Source organism: Kogia breviceps, chromosome 5 (genome assembly GCF_026419965.1).
Source record: "Kogia breviceps isolate mKogBre1 chromosome 5, mKogBre1 haplotype 1, whole genome shotgun sequence".
Taxonomy (NCBI): domain Eukaryota; kingdom Metazoa; phylum Chordata; class Mammalia; order Artiodactyla; family Physeteridae; genus Kogia; species Kogia breviceps.
The window spans coordinates 140,933,692-140,953,036 of record NC_081314.1 but is presented as its reverse complement, the minus strand read 5'-3'; the positions used below and the strand labels follow the sequence as shown (position 1 = coordinate 140,953,036).

At 44.4% G+C, this 19,345-nt stretch overlaps 1 protein-coding gene across 6 annotated transcripts in view; it reads right to left on the bottom strand.

Moving 5' to 3' along the window:
• Nucleotides 1–1,958: 1,958 nt before the first annotated feature.
• Nucleotides 1,959–19,345, bottom strand: part of DOP1B (DOP1 leucine zipper like protein B) — a 113,179-nt gene continuing 95,792 nt past the window's right edge. For 3 of the 6 annotated variants that reach the window (XM_067035065.1, XM_059064086.2, XM_067035067.1), the window contains 6 exons: nucleotides 18,723–18,851; nucleotides 7,456–7,592; nucleotides 6,141–6,196; nucleotides 5,772–5,933; nucleotides 4,144–4,273; nucleotides 1,959–3,645 (listed from right to left, as the gene is read on the bottom strand). In XM_067035065.1, the coding sequence (XP_066891166.1) occupies nucleotides 3,394–3,645; nucleotides 4,144–4,273; nucleotides 5,772–5,933; nucleotides 6,141–6,196; nucleotides 7,456–7,592; nucleotides 18,723–18,851 (866 nt within the window). In that variant the 3' untranslated portion in view covers nucleotides 1,959–3,393. The remainder of the gene's footprint in view (nucleotides 3,646–4,143; nucleotides 4,274–5,771; nucleotides 5,934–6,140; nucleotides 6,197–7,455; nucleotides 7,593–18,722; nucleotides 18,852–19,345) is intronic. The other 3 variants (XR_010840858.1, XR_010840857.1, XM_067035066.1) reach the window with 3 other exon arrangements.

Sequence of the window (19,345 nt, the reverse complement as noted above, 5' to 3'; positions counted from 1 at the left end):
GTAGTGACTCTCCCCACGTCCAGTTGCCCCTTAGTGCAGAATGGGCGGACTCTTCTTTGATGGTGTTACTTTTCCATGTTCACGGGTTTGTGTGTCCTACTGAACTGCAAATGCTACCTGGTAGAAGGCACTGTCTCACCTCAGTTTAATCCCAAAGGCCAGATTCTGTCTGGTCTCCCAGGGTGTTGTTCAGAGCTTTTAATTACAGTCTTCAGCAACCATCTTGATGAATCCAGCTACTTCTACTTCTAATTGAACTGTGCACAAGACACGTGCTGGAGAATAAGGCTTGTTCTGCTTTAAAACACACCTCACCACCCCTTGAGAGGCAGCAACCACCTGCTCTGTGCCGAGGCCCTGGGAGGAGCTGTCTCAGCAGGAAGCCCGCTGGGTGGGGCGGCCTCGGAAGCCGTCTCCCATCCGGCACCCCGCGCGGCAGCAGCCCTCGCCGGATTTTCCTGTTTAACCTTCTCAGCCCTGGGCTGCAGAACACGGTGCTCTAGAGCAAGACAGACCGAGGCTGCGCTTCCTGGCTCTGCTGACTTTGGAGAACGGAGGAACAGTCCCTACCTCCCGAGGGGGTTAGGAAATCACCCATGGGACGCGCTCAGCACTACGCCTGGCTCCTGGGAAGTGCTGCAGTGGTGACGACCGTTCATACCCGCTCATAAGGACCATGTCCCCACCACACCCTCCTGTGGCTCCGCGCGCTCCAAAGTCGGCTCTGTTAGAGCACGGGACCCGCACGCTGCTTGCCTCCAGAGCAGTGGTACTTTGGTCCTTGGGCTGGACACACGGCTGAACTTCTGCTGAGAGGAAATGAGTCACACTGGTCGTCTTCCAAGTAGGGTGCAGAAGCGTCTCCAGTGGGAAGGAAAAAAAAGAACTGATTTTGCTTTTCCTCATACTTAAAAAAAAAGAAATCTCCATTTTCTCTTTTAAAACTAAGACAGCATTGTCAATCAACTATACTCCAATGTAAAACAAAAAGTTAAAAAAAAAAAAGACATAAAAGATCCCCCAAAAATGGGGCTTCCCTGGTGGCGCAGTGGTTGAGAGTCCGCCTGCCGATGCAGGGGACGCGGGTTCGAGTCCCGGTCCGGGAGGACCCCACGTGCCGCGGAGCGACTGGGCCCGTGAGCCGTGGCTGCTGCGCCTGCGTGTCCGGAGCCTGTGCTCCACGACGGGAGAGGCCACGACAGTGAGGGGTCCGCGTACCGCAAAAAAAAAAAAAAAAAAGAAAAGAAAAAAGAAAAAAGATCCAAAAAAATAAAAAGTCAAGTGAAAAAAACAACTTTATAAACCACAGCGGGAGCACAGAGAGGGTTAGTTGCTATAACCCTGAGGGGTAGATACGGTCGATATTTCTCTTTTATAGATGAGAAAACTGAGGCACAAAGTATACGTCCAGCCTAGCATGTGGGTAAAGCTGAATAATAAACCCAAATTGAATTCAGAGCCTATGCCCTCACCCACTGTGGTGTGTACACTGACAAAAGACTTAGATATACATCGCATTTATAAGACTTCTTTCCTAGTGCTCTATGATAAACAGAGATGTACTATTAAATCTCTTTTAAGATTTCTATTAATAAATAAGGATTAAATTCTATATGCTATTGACCGAGACCATTAAGCTGTTTTAGATACTGGAGAGAAAAAAAACCCAAAACTTGTAAATCTAGTTACAGATACAAGAACTACCTTTCATGGCATAACAGCTACTGATGATATAAATAAGCTATTAGTTTTGTTGTCAGTTTTGATACATGATCATATGTGCCCACCTTGATGTTAACTATTAATCAGCATATGGTTATCTCCTCACAACCTGAATTATAGGGAACTCATCATATAAGTTACATTGAATTCACAATTCAATGTATTTAACATTTTAGTGACCAAACTTGCAAATGATTTTAAAGATAACCCCCCCAACACACACAAAAACAACACAGTTTCCATGTAATTATCAATTTTTTTTATTATTATTTTTTGGCTGTGCCACACGGCATGCAGAACCTTAGTTCCCCGACCAGGGCTCGAACCCACGCTCCCTGCAGTGGAAGCAAGGAGTCTTAACCGCTGGACCGCCAGGAAAGTCCCTCCGTGTAGTTTTTAACACGTATTTGTATGAATACCCATATATGGTGGTGCTTTTTGATTCTTTTAACCCTTATTTAGGGAACCAAGTGGTTCTGTGCTCCCCATATCCTATCTTGGGGCTAGTGACACAAACTGCTTCTGCAGCGTTCACAAACTAACACGTAGTGGAATGTTAGGAGAAACTTAACCAATAGTGTTGGTCAAGTTCCCAAACACCCTTGTCTATAGACAGGATGGATCTGAGAGCACACACTAGGTAGGACAGTTTGCATCGTCTGGCCCGGAAAATGAGGTCACAGAACACCCTGGTGGCTGAAAAGGGGGCATGAGCTGGGCAGGTCTGGCAGGCAAGCCTCGCGCGCTGGCGCGGAGTGCGGGTGCTCAAAGCAGAGGATGGGCACCAAGAGGGAGTCTAAATAAGGAAGCTGGCGTGAGACAAAGAGGCTCAAAAAGAGGGGGGTGACACGCTGCCAGCCTGGAGGAGTCCGTGCCTAGGAAGGGATTATTTGCGTCAACAGCAATGTCTGCAGAGAGGTAAAGAGGTCCCAGAAAGGGCAGAGTAATAAGGAAGAGTCCAAAGGGTGAGTTTCCCTGACAAGAGTTTCAGGCATCAGAGGCTCCAGGACCACGCTGATTGCTTTGTTAAATGGGAAGTGCTGGCCAGGCAAACTGTGGTACCATAACTAAGGTTACAGCTGTCAGATGTTTGAAAACTATGTATTTCTTACCCAGCAGAATAGTGTGAACACGTGATTTTAATGGGCCTATGAGTTAAATACGCTGAGATATCTTCAAGCTCACACCTCTGCTGAATAGTCAATGGTAACGGGCAATTAGTATTTTCAGAAAATAATATATTTTCACTCGAAAACGTGATACCAAAATAAATGTTTAAAGGGACATATGTAAGAAAGGTTAAAGTAATAGTCAACAAGATTTTGAGAGAGGTGTACCGAGCCAGACCCGGATACCGGCAACAAAGAAAACAGCTCTTCAATCTCTTCATCTCTTACTTTATGTTACAAATTTTGTGCCACCATTAGATGATATATTCATTTTATTTCTTTACACAAATTGAGGAAGAAACATAACATCAGATCTAAAAGTATTACATGGCATTCAGGGAGGTGTATTTTGTTGCCCACCAGAAAAATGATCTGAAACTTACTTTCACAATTGAGACAGACTTGTTTAAAAGCACTATCCTGGCTCCTTTTTTGTTTTGAATGTATCCTGGTTTTTCTCGAGGTCTCAGTGAATGGATTAAACAAGTTCTGGCTCATAAGGTTAACATTCCAGATGTTCCAAAAAATCATATTCAACACATTCTTCCAGTTGCTTCAAGACCCTTGAGCTATCTGGAACAGGAAACTCCACAAGGAGAGGGCCTCGGGTGTCAGCAGGCAGTTTACTTTGGGTTTTAAAAGCACAGTTTAGAGTCTTGAAGAATGGCATCAGTTGCCTGATGCTGGAAAGAGAACGCTGGCGCAGAAGAGGGAACTCGCTCTTCATGGTGACCTCATCTGAGCTGCCGATTTCCTGCAAAAAACCCACAACGACATGGCTTTGCTACGGGTTAGAGGTGCACACGAGGCACGTGCAGGCAGTGGAAGGTAAGAGACGGGTCCTTTATGAAATTCACCGTCGGTGCTGATGGCAGCAGCATCGACTCAAATCCTAGGTCTGCAGCTGCCATCTTCCACCGGGATTTCACCCTGAGCCCACCCCGCTGGGGCCACTGTCACCTCTCGTGCCGGCTCTTCCTCTGAGTCACAGAGGAACTCTGTGGGCAAGGCTACTTCTACAGGACTGTGTCACCCAGGAGGCTTTATCTCTTAGCAACTGGGATGAGAAAGTGACATATAAATGCTAGGACAAAGATGAAATTTATAACCATCTCCAAGTCTGAACACTCAGGAGGCATTCTGAAAACTGTTCAAAGTCATTAAAATCAAATAGCATATGAAGTACTTCACTCACTGCCTAGCCTTTCCCCCCTCCGCCACAAATATAACTGTTAAAAAGGAAAACATTTACCCCATATTTTAATTTTAGAAGTTCGAGAATCCTGACAGTGTGCGGTTTGCATTCTTGGTGATTCTCCTCTAGATCCGACGGGAAGGCGGGGCCCTCTGTGTCCACTTCTGGAACAAACGCCCACCTGTAACTGGAGGAAGAATATCTGAGGTCAGGCATCCTGGCTCGGAGCCCACTTAAAGAGTCATAAACAGTTTTACTGAGATGTAAATCACATCCACCGGCTTAACGTGTACAAATCAATAGCTTTTGGTACATTCACAGAATTGTACATCCAACACCATAATCAATTTTAGGATATTTTCATAACCCCAAAGAGAATCCCTGTTCCTGTTAGCTCTCACCCCTCAATCCACGACACCCCTTTGATCTAGGCAACCACTAATCTATTGTCTGTCTGTACAGATTTGTTTATACTGGACATTTCATATAAATGGAATCATATAATACATGGTTGTTTGTGCCCGGCTTCTTTCACTTAATATTGTCAAGGTTCATCCATCCTGTAGCATGTGTCGGTACTTCATTTCTTTGTACTGTAGCATATTTCATTGTATGGACACACCACATGTTATTGATCCACTTGTCAACTGATGGACATTTCTCTGCCTTTTGCCTATTATGATGAATGCTGCTGTGCAAACTCCTGTACATTGGAACTCACATTAAAAAAAAAAAAAACCTTTCTTTTTTTAGAGCAGTTTTAGGTTCACCCGAAGTTGAGCAGAAAGTACAGAGGTTTCTCACTTGCCCTGGGCCCTGCTCTGCCGTGCACAGCCTCCCTGACCACCAACACGCCCACCAGAGGGGCACATTCGTTACAATCGATGAACTGACACTGACTCAACATCATCACCCGAAGTCCAGGGTTTACCTTAGGGTTCACTCTTGGTGCTGTAACTTCTGTAGGCTTGGACAAGCGCGCAATGACATGTATCGTACGAAGTAGTTTCACTGCCCTAAAAATCCTCGGTGCTTTGCCTTGCTCTCCCCTCCCCGCCGGCACACACTCAGCTGTTTACTGTCTCCACAGTCTTGCCTTTTACAGATCATCATGTAGTCGGAATCAGACAGTATGTAGCCGTTGGAGATTGGCTTCTTTCACTTTGTGTTTCTAACCACAAACATTGCTACGTGATTTCACTCTTTAGGGGAACAGGACAGAGAGAAGTGGCATCTGGGGCCAGGCATGAAATTAAACATATGAGCAGCTGTGTTAAGCCTACAGGAAATGTGAGCCAACAAGGGCAGAGCCAATTGGAGATGGCATGTTCCATTTATTTAATTAGAAACAAAGAGACAAAAAAAATTATACAAACCCGGTGAGGATCACCCGTGGGTGACTCTGTTTTATAAGAACCCAATAGCAAAACCCACCTAAACGCACACACGCACACACACGCGCACAGAGAAAGAGAAACCCGTACATAAACACTACTGAGAGCCAAATTCCCCAAACCACAGATGTTGCAAGTAATGTGAAACTTGGTATTCTAAGCAGGCTCCTCAGCCACTACTAACCCATGCTCTAGTGTCTTACAGACGGTACAGGAAAGAACAAGAGAAAGTGCTCGCAAGGACAGAAAGTCACCTGCTTCAAAGAAGACGCGTGGTCTTCTCTGACTTACATCTGAAATAGCGGCATCTTGTCAGGTGGAAAAGAAAGTGCTGTGTCCAAGAATTTGCAAGCTGATAAATATAGGATAAGTTCACTCTGGGGTATCTCCCCCATCGAGGGCCCATTTCCATCAGAGACTGAAACTTTTACTCTGTTGATTTTGTTGCTGTTTCTGTAAATTTGCAAAGAAACTCTTGTTATAAATTCATTCACATCTGCTGTGGTCCTTTTGCCTGTGCAATGTCCATAAGAAATGGTCAGAATAGCTGGCCCCTTCACAGCTACTTCAGGAAAACAGTACTGAGTGTTAGATAGCCCTGCATCTTAAGGTGACGTCCATTAACCTTCATATATGTGTGCAGACTGCTGTACTACTTACCTCAACGATTCATCGTCCTCTTTCAGATCTTCTTCAAGCTGTATGAATGTCTGAATCTTTAAAAAAAATGTGAATTCAAGTTACTATTTGAGAGAGAGTAAACCTAGCTTAATGTTTAAAATTTATATGTCTATAAAAAATAGCAAAGGGCTTCCCTGGTGGCGCAGTGGTTGGGAGTCCGCCTGCTGAGGCAGGGGATGCGGGTTCGTGCCCCGGTCCAGGAGGATCCCACATGCCGCGGAGCGGCTGGGCCCGTGACCCATGGCCGCTGGGCCTGCGCGTCTGGAGCCTGTGCTCCGCAACGGGAGAGGCCACAACAGTGAGAGGCCCAAGTACCGCAAAAAAAAAAAAAAAAAAAAAAAAAAAAAGCAAATAAAGTAAAAGAAACAATCAAAAAATGAAAAGACAATCTATGAAATGGAAAAAATATATCTGCAAACCAAATATCTGATAGGATAATATCCAAAATATATAAAGAACTCATACAACTCAGTAACGAAAAAAGCAAATAATCCAATTAAAAAATAGGCAGCATCATTTGCAGTAGCCAAGACATGGAAACAACCTAAATGTCCATCAACAGATAAATAGATAAAGAAATTGTTTTATATATACACAATGGAGTATTATTCAGCCACGAAAAAGGAGGGATCCTACCATTTCCAGCAACATGGAAGGACCTTGGGGGAATTATACTAAGTGAAATAAGAAGAGAAAGGCAAATACTGTATGATCTCCCTTGTAAGTGGAATCTAAAAAAATAAAACAAGAAACTTCCCTGGTGGTCCAGTGGTTAAGACTCTGTGCTTCCACTGCAGGGGGTGTGGGTTCAATCCCTGGTCATGGATGTTAACTAAACTTACTGTGATAATCATTTCATGATATACTTCAGTCAAATCAAGTTGTACACCTTAAACTTACGCACTGCTATATGACACATATCTCAATAAAATTGGGGAAGAAAAAACAGTTTAAAAAATAGCAAATAGGGAGTTCCCTGGTGGTCCAGTGGTTAGGACTCAGCACTTTCACTGCCACATCCTGGTCGGGGAACTAAGATCCCGAAAGCCACATGGCACGGCCAAAAAAAAAAGCAAATAATATCAAACTGTACAGATTAATTGGAATAACTGACGTTGAGAGAGCAACTATGATTATAGGATAAAATACCTCTATTTAAGCAAGAGCTGACTATGCACTACCAACTTGATTGAAAATTTTGCAGATAAAATTAGATATATATGAAATATTATTCCTGAAAAAGCATTTTTAAAAGCTCCAATTTTGCTTTCAAGAGTAAAATATTTGCACTTACCAATTCAGAGACCATTATTGGCCACAATGAAGTCAAATGTTGAGGAGATATTCTTAGCAGCAAAACTCTGAAAAAAAGAAACATCTGAGCAGCAACTGTGGATGTCTGTCCAACTCTGAGATTGTCTGTCAGGCGTTCTAAGGAAAGAAGATTTTAGAGATGTCACACAAATATGCAGTTTGGAGATTCTCACTAGACAAAGAGGAATAATAAAATTGCAATGGCTTTGACATTTGACAAGGACCTCATACATGAGATGGGTGTTGGGAGAACGGTTTTGTGCTCCGTGTTTGCCCCCAGCACTGTTCTTTGTGAGGCACAGCAGTTTGTGGCTTTTGCTAAAGAAGTGAATTAAGTTCCTCTTATTCCCCTGCTGCAGCTGAGTAGAAAGGCATCAACTTCTGGCTCAAGCCAGAAATCCAGTGTGTGATTAATGAACATGTAATTATTCTTCTAAGAATATGAAACATGAGACACAGAAACTGAAGAGTCTTTGGCGAGTGATGAAACTATGAGATCATATAGACTGGTTGGCAGATGACACTATATTTTGGGGGTGAGGAGTGGCAAGTGAAGTGCGTGAATAAAATAGAATTATTCAGTCTAGTTTAGATTTGATGACCATGACAAAAACTTTAATTCCTGCAGGAAAAAGAAAAAAAGGTAAACTCTCTAGTCCCTAACCGTCTTCCTCACTTCTCCACTGAAATAACTGTTTGCAGAATGTGATTTTTTCCCCATAATTTAAAGTTTCTTAGGAAGATGACAAATTGCCATAGGAAATAGCTGAACGATGGTCATGACGCTTAAGATTCGCTGTAGTAAATTAGTAATAAACTTCTCTTTACTTGAGGTAGCTTAAGTGGGTTTTTACTTCTTGCCTTTAAAAATACTCTGACCAAATGAAGGATCGTGCATAGATCAGACACTTGACAAACAGGTTGGCATTTTTAAAGAGTGGTTTGTGCTTTTGGTTCTGGACAAGATGGAGTAAGTATAATACATCCTATTTATATAACTATAAACAAACAAACAAACAAAAACCTTGAACAAAAATACATAAACCAACTATCAGAAAACAGGTGAAGGAAAGGTGGCAGGACTGGGTAGGAACCTTGGGACTTAAGGAATGATCTAGAAGTGGGTTCCATGTGGTTTTTAAATTTTTAATTTTATCCCAGCTTAGGCAGTTGAAAAGAATGTAACCTGGAATGCCAAAAATCTCAACCTGAATGAGAAAAGATACCCAAAAGACACCAATGCAGAGATAATACAGAGGTTGGAATTATTGGAAAAGGATTTTAAAGCCGCTACCTAAAAATACTCTTAATAACCAATTATGGACACTTGAAACAAATAAGAAATAGTAAGTGTCAGCAAAAAAATACAAGATACAAAGAAAAGTCAAATAGAAATTTTAAAACTAAAAATTAGAATCACCAAGATAGAAAAACTTACTGTTGAGCTCAACAGCAGAATGGAGATGACAGAGAAGAGGGGAATTCAAGACAGAATCAATAGAAATTATGTGAGCTGAACAAAGGAGAGAGAAAATATCAGAAAAAAAAAATGAACAGAGTCTCAGACCAGTGGGACAACAAAAGATCTAACATTTGTGCACTGGAATCACAGAAGAAGAGAAAAACGAGTATAGGTTGGAAAAATATTTTTAAAATAATGACTGAAAACTTTCCAAATGTGGTGAAAGACATGTATGTACAAATAAAAGAAGCTGAGTGAACTCTAAAAGGGATAAAACCAAAGAAATCATGTTCAGTCACATAACCAAACTTCTGAAAACTAAAGACAAAGAAAAAAATCTTGATAGCAATCAGAGGGAAATTATACATTACCTAAAAGGGAGAATAATTTGAATAATAGCAGATTTCTCATTAGAAACCATAGAGTCAGAAAGAAGTTTCCATTTTTCAAGTGCTGAAAGAAAAGAACTTCAACCCAGAATTTTTCTATTTCCAATGAAAACATCCTTCCAGAATAAAGGTGAAAGGAAAAAACAAAACAAAACAACCAAACCAAACCAAAATGAATGAAGGTGAAAAAAAAGGCTCAATGAAGGAGACCTAAGAAAACTTGTTGCCAACTGGTTTGCACTAAAAGAATGGCTAAATGATGTTTTCAGACAGAAAGAAAATGAGAACGGTAGGAAACATGGAACATCAGGAATGACTAAAGAGCAACAGAAAAGGTAAATAAATGAGTATAGGGCTTCCCTGGTGGCGCAGTGGTTGAGAATCCGCCTGCCGATGCAGGAGACACGGGTTCGTGCCCTGGTCCGGGAAGATCCCACGTGCCGCGGAGCAACTAAGCCCGTGAGCCATGGCCGCTAGGCCTGCGTGTCCGGAGCCTGTGCTCCGCAACGGGAGGGGCCACAACAGTGAGAGGCCCGCGTACCGCAAAACAAACAAACAAACAAACAAACAAACAAACAAAAACAACAAATAAATGAGTATAAATAATATCCTTTCCTCTTGAGTATTTATGTTGGACAGTGAAAGAAAAAAGTGTATCTCTATCTCTTATGGTTCTAGTATGTAAATGTAGTATTTCAGACAACTACATCACATGGGAGAAGAGGAAAGCAAATGGTGGTAAAATATTGATACTAGTAGAGACCACAGTGAGTATGTATATTCTATGTTCACTGTAATCCCCAGAGCAACCACTGCAAAAAGCTATATAAAGATACACCCCCAAACCACTTTAAATAAATCAAAATGGAACGCCAAAAAAATGTTCAAGTAACCTCAGGAAAATAGGAAAAGGGAAACAAAAGGAATGAAAAACAAGGAACAAACAGAAAATAAATAAAATGCCATAATATATCCTGACATGATACATCAATTAAAAGATTGGTTGAATGGATAAAAGGAATGACCCAGTTGTATGCTATCTTACACAAAACTCACTGCAAATAGAATAATATGGCTTCCCTGGTGGCGCAGTGGTTAAGAATCTGCCTGCCAATGCAGGGGACACAGGTTTCGAGCCCTGGTCCGGGAAGATCCCACATGCCACGGAGCAACTAAGCCCACGTGCCACAACTACTGAGCCTGCGCTCTAGAGCCCGCGAGCCACAACTACTGAGCCCGTGTGCCACAACTACTGAAGCCTGCACACCTAGAGCCCGTGCTCTGCAACAAGAGAAGCCACCGCAATGAGAAGACTGCGCACCGCAACGAAGAGTAGCCCCCGCTCGCCGCAACTAGATAAAGTCCGCGCAGCAATGAAGACCCAACACAACCAAAAATAAATGAAATAAATAAATTTTTAAAAAAGCTAAAACTACTTAAAAATATATAACAATATAAGTAGATTAAAGGTAAAAGGATGGAAAAAGATACAATATGCAAACATTTTAAGAAAGTTGGAGTGGCGCTATGAATATAGGACAGAATAGACTTCAGAGCAAAGGAAAGTACCAGGGTCAAAGAGGGCCATTATACAGTGGTAAGGTCAGTTCAACAAGAGGATATAACATTCCTAAATGTCTGTGCACCAAACAACAGAGGTGTAAAATACTTGAAGAAAGAACTGCCAGAACTCAAAGAATAAGTACTGACAACTGTGGCTGAACTTCAACATCCCTATCCCATGACTGACAGAACTCCTAGGAAAGCAGTAAGGATATAGAAGAACTGAGCAATGCCGTCAGCCAACAGGATCTAATAAACACTTGTAGAACACTCCACTCAACACCAGCAGAATACATCTCATTACGTGCTCGTGGAACATTCACCAAGACTGCTTTATGACCCATGATATAACCGAACTTCAACAAATTTAAATCCCACAAAGAATGTTCTCTGACCATAATGGAATCAAACTGGAAATTAATAACAGAAAGATAACCAGAAACTCTTGGAAATTGTTAACAAACTTCTAAATTAGATATGGGGTGAAGAAGTATCAAAGGAAATAAAAAGATAAAGAAATGAATGAAAATTACAATCTATCCGATTTTGTGGGATACAGTTAAAGTATTGCTGAGAGGGAAATTTAGAGCACTAAATGCTTACATTATAAGAGAAGAAAGCACTCATCTCTATAATCCAAGCCTCTACCTCACGAGATCAGAAAAAGAACAAAATAAAACCAAAGCAAGGGGCTTCCCTGGTGGCGCAGTGGCTGAGAGTCCGCCTGCCGATGCAGGGGACACGGGTTCGTGCCCCGGTCCGGGAGGATCCCACATGCCGCGGAGCGGCTGGGCCCATGAGCCATGGCCGCAGGGCCTGCGCGTCCGGAGCCTGTGCTCCGCAACGGGAGAGGCCACAACAGTGAGAGGCCCGTGTACCGCAAAAAAAAAAATAAATAAAATAAAACCAAAGCAAGGACAAAGAAGGGCATAATAAAAAGCAGAAATAAATGAAACTGGAAACAAAACAAACAAAAATAATGTAGAAAAATCAATCAAATTAAAATGTGGTTATTCGAAAAGAACAAGAAAAGTGATAAGCCTCTACAAAGACTGACCAAAAAAGAGAGAAAGCAAATTACCAATATCAGGAATGAAAGAAGGGGTATCTCTAAAGACATCAAAAGGGTAATGAGGGACTTCCCTGGTGGCTCAGTGGTTAAGACTCCAAGTTCCCAATTCAGGGGGCCCGGGTTTGATCCCTGGACAGGGAACTAGATACTACATACATGCTGCAACTAAGAGTTCACAAGCCACGACTAAGGAGCCCACGTGCCGCAACTGAGGAGCCGGCGAGCCTCAGCTAAGGAGCCCACGAGCTGCAACTAAAAGGAGACCACCTGCCACAACTAAGACCCAGTGCAACCAAATAAATAAATAAATATTTAAAAATAAAAGCATTTTAAAAAAAAAGGGATAATGACATCTGAATTACTGTTTAAATGGGAATGCAAAATGATACATCCACTCGGGAAAACAGTTTGGCAGTTTCTTATAAAGTTAAACACACATTTACCATAGAACCCAGTAATCAAACCCTTGTGAATTATCCCAGCTCGCAGGATCTTAGTTCCCTGACCGAGGATTGAACCTGGGCCCTCTGCAGTGAAAGCACGGAGTCTTAAGCACTGGATCGCCAGAGGCTTTATTTCTTTTTTAAAATAATTTATTTCATTTATCTTATTTTTGGCTGCACTGGGTCTTTGTTGCTGCACATGGGCTTTTCTCTAGTTGCGGCGAGCGGGGGCTACTCTTCATTGCGGTGAGCGGGCTTCTCACTGTGGTGGCTTCTCTTGTTGTGGAGCATGGGCTCTAGGCTCACGGGCTGTAGAGCACAGGCTCAGTAGTTGTGGCGCACAGGCTTAGTTGCTCCATGGCATGTGGGATCTTCCTGGACCAGGGCTCGAACCCGTGTCCCCTGCATTGGCGGGCAGATTCTTAGCCACTGTGCTACCAGGGAAGCCCCTAGGCTTTATTTCTAATAACCAAAAACTAGAACAACCCAGATGTCCATCAGGTAAATGGATAAATGAACTGAGGTACATCCATAAAATGGAGTATTACTGCTCATTAAAAAAGATCAGACTCTTTATACACCCATGAACCTACCCCACTTGCCTTTGGATGGATCTCAAAAGCACTGTACTAAATGAAAAAAGCTAATCTCAAAAGGTGACATTTACATAATACGTATGATGTATGATTCCATTTATATAACATTAAAGTGCTGGAGAACAGGTCAGCGGTTTCCAGGGGTTAGGGCTGGGTGCAGGGTGTGACTATACAAAGCAGTGAGTGACTTGAGGGTGTCGCTCTGTAGCGAGGGAAGAGTTCTAAATCCTGGTTGTGGTGTTGGCTACAAGAATTTGTATGTGGGATACGTTCATAGAACTAGACACACACACACACACACACACACACACACACACACACACAAAGAATGCATTGTAGAAACTGGTGAAATCTGAAAAAGTCTCAAGTTGAGTGACGGTAATATTCCCACATCGATTTCCTGGTTTTGATGAGGGAGTGTGCTTATGTGAGATGTTATCATGGGGGAAGCTGGACGAACAGTACACAGGAACACCAGGTACTATTTGCGTAACTTGTGATTCTTAATCTACTTCGAGACAAAAAGTATTAAAAAAAAAAAAGTGGGGCTTCCCTGGTGGCGCAGTGGTTGAGAATCCGCCTGCCGATGCAGGAGACACGGGTTTGTGCCCCGGTCCGGGAAGATCCCACGTGCCGCGGAGCGGCTGGGCCCGTGAGCCGTGGCCGCTGAGCCTGTGCGTCCGGAGCCTGTGCTCCGCAACGGGAGAGGCCACAACAGTGAGAGGCCCGCATACCACAAACAAACAAACAAAAAAAAAAGTGGTTTGTACACACGGGGCATATTTCACATTGATCCTCCAAATAAAAGCTAAATTCGTGAGACTATTCTTCAGCCAAGATGATCTATTTTAGAATCTCCAATATTCTTTTCTTAGCTGAGCGATAAACCTTACAAGCTTAAGGAGTCCTGGTGAGCAGAGCCCGAGAAAGCCCTGAGCCAGAATCCCGGCACCACCGTCAAGGTTGCAGACCCTCGTCTAGGCTGGCCACATAATCTTGCCGAGCCCATTATCGCATCTGTGAAGCTCACCTGCCTCAAAGGGCGCCTCCTAAAGAACACAGCCTGCTGTTGGGAGCCAGAGGGCTCAGAGTTCAGTCCAGGTCTTGCCAGTTAGTGGCAATGCAACTTTACGCAGGTGTTCATCTCTCTGAGCACCAGTATCCTGACGTACAAATGGAGCTAAAAAAGGACAGTGAAGAAAACTTAAAAGATGGGAAGGGGGCTTCCCTGGTGGCGCAGTGGTTGAGAATCCGCCTGCCGATGCAGGGGACACGGGTTCGTGCCCCGGTCCGGGAAGATCCCACATGCCACGGAGCGGCTGGGCCCGTGAGCCATGGCCGCTGAGCCTGCGCGTCCGGAGCCTGTGCTCCGCAATGGGAGACGCCACGACAGTGAGAGGCCCGCGAACCGCAAAAAAAAAAAAAAAAAAAAAAAAAAAAGATGGGAAGGACTTCAATGGACCTGGAGTGAGCCGCACTCATCAGCTTAGAGGGAACAGAGCCGTTCCCTCTGGACCTTCCTGATCCCCTCTCATCAGGGGCCTTTGTAGCCTGTCCTCCTTTCATCCTAGACAAGCAGCATTTCGTCGTCCCTCCCGTTTAAAAAATAATTGCTTTGAGCCGATTTACTTCTTTTGAGATCGATGTAAAATTTATGTCACTACGAGCCAAGAGGTAAGGAGCTGCTCAGCTCTGCACCGGTGCAGCGATCGGCCTCTTCCAGCGCGACTTGCTGGTGGTCAGTCGGGGGTGAGGACCCCAGAGGAGAAATGCCAGACCTTCCCCCCTTCCTGCCTCTTCTGATTTGGTCTCGACTAGTCACCATGGTGTGCAACTTAGGAGCTTCTCGATGCCTCTGCTCCCGTGACTGGGGCGTCACTGCTCCACGGGGCCAGTCAGTGTCCCAAGACTGTCAGAGAACGTTCTGAGTCCCATCACCCCAGGACCTTAGGGAATCTGGGTCTATCAACAGTCCTGGGGACAATGACAATACAGAGGCAAGTGCTTTGCAAACCGTCCGTCAGTTAAAAAAACGGAAGGGGGTAAACATGTTGACTTCTTCCTCTTAGTTTTTTAAAACAAGGACTCAAACAGGTATTTTTATATGATTTTATTTTTTATTTTTTGGCTGCGTTGTGTGGCATGAGGGATGTTAGCTCCCCGGCCAAGGATCGAACCCGTGCCACCTGCAGTGTGAGTGCGAAGCCCTAACCACTGGACCGCCACGGAAGTCCACTCTACTTTTTCAGACATGTAGTATTTTTTTTTTTTTTTTTAAAAAAACAGCACTTGAGCTATCCAAAGTGGAGGGTACTTATTTGGAGAAATTCCTCTTTCCCCAAGGGCCCCCAAACTATCTCCTATTTAAAGTCAGCATTATGCTGACTTTCATATATGTTGTATGTATATAATATTATGTTGCCTCTACTTCCCTCTCCCTCTCCGAGCCATGATTTCTCAGAATTGGATGTTTACACCCAATCTGCCACGGTCAGATTCTCCATACCACTGACTGAAAAAGGCCATTGTCTGTTCTCTTGTTTTACACATCTAATACTGTCCCTTTAGCTCTCTGGGCCTCACCCCGGGTTTTAGGAGAGTGTGTGACACGGGACACGGGGGAGAGAAGGCGCAGGTGTTTCTCCCAGAGTGAGAAGGCGCGGCAAGGACTGTGCCGGGCACTGCCTACCGTGCTCTCCTGCTGAGAGCGTGAACTTCACGCAGCCCTTTTGGACCACCGTCTGACGGCCAGGTGCATAAAGCACCATCACAGACGCCGCCCGTGAACTAGAGCAAAGGTGGTTCCCGTTGTTCTTTCTCCCCTTTAAATCCTGTAAGGATGCAACGAAGTTCAGCTTGGACTCTGCACTGAGCAGAGTCTCTGGAGGGCTGCCGTCACCTTGAACGGCATTCCTGGTCACCCTGTGATCTAAGCAGCCTCCTGTTAGTAATTCAGGTAAGGATTTGTCAATATCTGAATATTCACTTTTATACATTTTAAGTATTCAAGATGTTAGGTCATGAACATCTCCTTATGTGCTTCACAGGCTGAAATTATGTCAGTAGAAGTATAATGGTATTTTCATTATTGCAAATATAAAATACTGTCATAATTAATACCCGTGAAAGCTGTTCATGTTTTTTCTTTTCTTTTTTTTTTTTTTTTTTTTGCGGTACGTGGGCCTCTCAGTGTCGTGGCCTCTCCCGTTGCGGAGCACGGGCTCCGGACGCGCAGGCTCAGTGGCCCAGCCGCTCCGCGGCACGTGGGATCTTCCCGGACCGGGGCACGAACCCGCGTCCCCTGCATCGGCAGGCGGACTCCCAACCGCTGCGCCACCAGAGAAGCCCGCTGTTAATGTTTTGACCTAAAATAATTAAGACCTTTCAAGTGGCTAATCAAGTAGGGACATGGGCTGAGAATTAATACAAATATTTAGGAAAAGCACATGCTTTGTGAGCCGACAGATATTTATAAGAGCATTTTTTAAGAGGGTAGAGTAAGAGATTTATATCAGAATCCTACGTGGAAACAACCTGAATGTTCACCTGGTGGGCTGGCAAACAAATCACAGGGTGGAATATACTATAGATAAATAGCCATAGAAAGAGATAAGCTATTGATAAGCACAACAGAATGAATGACTCTCAAACACTAAAGAAGCCAGACTCAAAGGCTCTATACTGTCTAATCACATTCACATTTATAGGACATTCCAGAAAAGATGAAACTATATGAACAGAAAGAAGATTTAGTGGTTGATAGGGTCAGGGGGTAAGGGGAGGAGATGCCTTCTGAGGGGCACGAGTGAACTTTCTGGGGTGATGGAAATGTTCTGAATCTTGACCGCAGTGGTGGTCACGTGACTACATGTGTTTATCAAAATTCATAGAACTGTATAGCCAGAACTGTATGTAAATTATACTTTAATAAGTCCGAGACCCCCAAAAGGATTTACACCGTAATTCTAGTATTTGTAAAATTGTTTGTTATACTAGTCTTCATGATATTTAATACAATTCTTGAAAGCTTTTTTGTTTATTTTATTATATTCCATTTAGGCTACGTGTCTTAAGGAAAACACATTCCTGTTTGAGAGTTCTTTTGTACCTGGAGGAGGATGAATTAAAACAGAACGCTCACTTTGCCAACTCAACATTTTATGAGGGGGAGAAAACCTTCAAAACCATGTATAATAGCCACAATCATTCATCTTTGAAGCAGACAAAGAATACCGCGAGTATGAAGAAGAGAAAAAACTGTTAAGGAAAAATCAGGTACTTCTCCAAAATCTTGCTCTGTCACTGGCCTCACTTAGTATCTGTACTGCAGGAGGGATCCAGCCGGAGACAGTGCTGAAAAAGCACCGACAGACTTTAAAAAACAACCTAATAAAAACTAATAGCATGGGCTTCCCTGGTGGGGCAGTGGTTGGGAGTCCACCTGCCAATGTGGGGGACGTGGGTTCGTGCCCCGGTCCGGGAAGATCCCACATGCCGCGGAGCGGCTGGGCCCGTGAGCCATGGTCGCTGAGCCTGCGCGTCCGGAGCCTGTGCTCCGCGACGGGAGAGGCCACAGTGGTGGGAGGCCCGCGTATTGCCAAAAAAAAAAAACCCTAATAGCATTATAGGACTTCCCTGGTGGCGCAGTGGTTAAGAATCTGCCTGCCAATGCAGGGGATACGGGTTCGAGCCCTGGTCTTGGAGGATCCCACATGCCACAGAGCAACTAAGCCCGTGCGCCACAACTACTAAGCCTGCACTCTAGAGCCCGCAAGCCACAACTACTGAGCCTGCACTCTAGAGCCCGCAAGTCACAACTACTGAAGCCCCCATGCCTAGAGCCCGTGCTCTGCAACAAGAGAAGCCACCGCAATGAGAAGCCCATGCACCGCAACGAAGAGTAGCCCCCACTCGCCGCAACTAGAGAAAAGCCCGTGCACAGCAACAAAGACCCAAAGCAGCCAAAAATAAATTTATTTATTTATATGTTACTTTTGGCTGTGTTGGGTCTTCGTTGCTGTGCACGGGCTTTCTCTAGTTGTGGAGGGCGGGGGCTATTCTTCATTGCGGTGTGCGGCCTTCTCATTGCGGTGGCTTCTCTTGTTGCGGAGCACGGGCTCTAGGCACGCGGTCTTCCGTAGTCGTGGCTCACAGGCTCCAGAACGCAGACTCAGTAGTTGTGGCGCATGGGCTCAGCTGCTCCACGGCATGCGGGATCTTCCCGGAGCAGGGCTTGAAACTGTGGCCCCTGCATTGGCAGGTGGATTCTTTTTTTTTTTTTTTCCGGTATGTGGGCCTCTCACTGCTGTGGCCTCTCCCGTTGCGGAGCACAGGCTCCAGACGCACAGGCTCAGCGGCCATGGCTCACGGGCCCAGCCGCTCCGCGGCATGTGGGATCCTCCCGGACCGGGGCATGAACCCGTGTCCCCTGCATCGGCAGGCGGACTCTCAACCACCGCGCCACCAGGGAAGCCCAGCAGGTGGATTCTTAACCACTGCACCAGCAGGGAAGTCCCATAATAATTGATTTTTAAAACAAAGTTTCAGATTTACCGATATATTTCCAAAGTTCTTCTAAATCCCCTGTGCTGAGTACTCATTTAACGTTTGACCAGTCTGCCAACACCTGCTCTGGGCCCCTCTGGTTTCCAGCCACGTTGGCCACTCTGGGCCTGTCTCTTTTTTTGGGGGGGGGGCCTGGGGGGCGGGAAGGCCTTCTTACCTTGGATCAGAGGAAGGTAAAGGTGGTACTGATCAAGTTCTCCACTTAAGACAGCAAAAGCCTGGCGCTTTAGCAGCATGGCTTTCTGCTCAAAACTTGAGAACAGTTTTAAAGAACTGCTCTGCATGCCTGGAATAAATAGAGCAAATAAGTTCTGTTTAGTGAGAACGCTACAATGAGAGGTAAGTGATGAGAAATTCCTACTATTCCTACCTTCCCTGGTGAAAGATCATGATCTTGATGAAGGGCGTGTAGTTGTTAGTCAAGTATTTACATTTATAAAAGTTATTATTTCTTTCATGATACTGAATGACGGGGTACTTGAAGAGGATGTGAGGTACAGGAAAGTACGCCTAACCAACTGTGGTCAGCTTATCATTACTTTCAAAAGTATGTGCTCGCTATAAAACTGCACAGCAGGTAGTTAAAGGCATTCGTGTCAACAGACTGGAAACAGGAAGGCTCGTTCACGCAGTCCCGACATATCCTGCACATCACATTACACTCTGTGGCTGAAATGGCACTGAAAAAGGTTTGAGCTGGGCTCTGAAATACGTGGTAAAAGCCGATTATGACCAAAAGGAATTGGTCCTTTGAAGTGTGACTTGTGTGCACAGAACTGA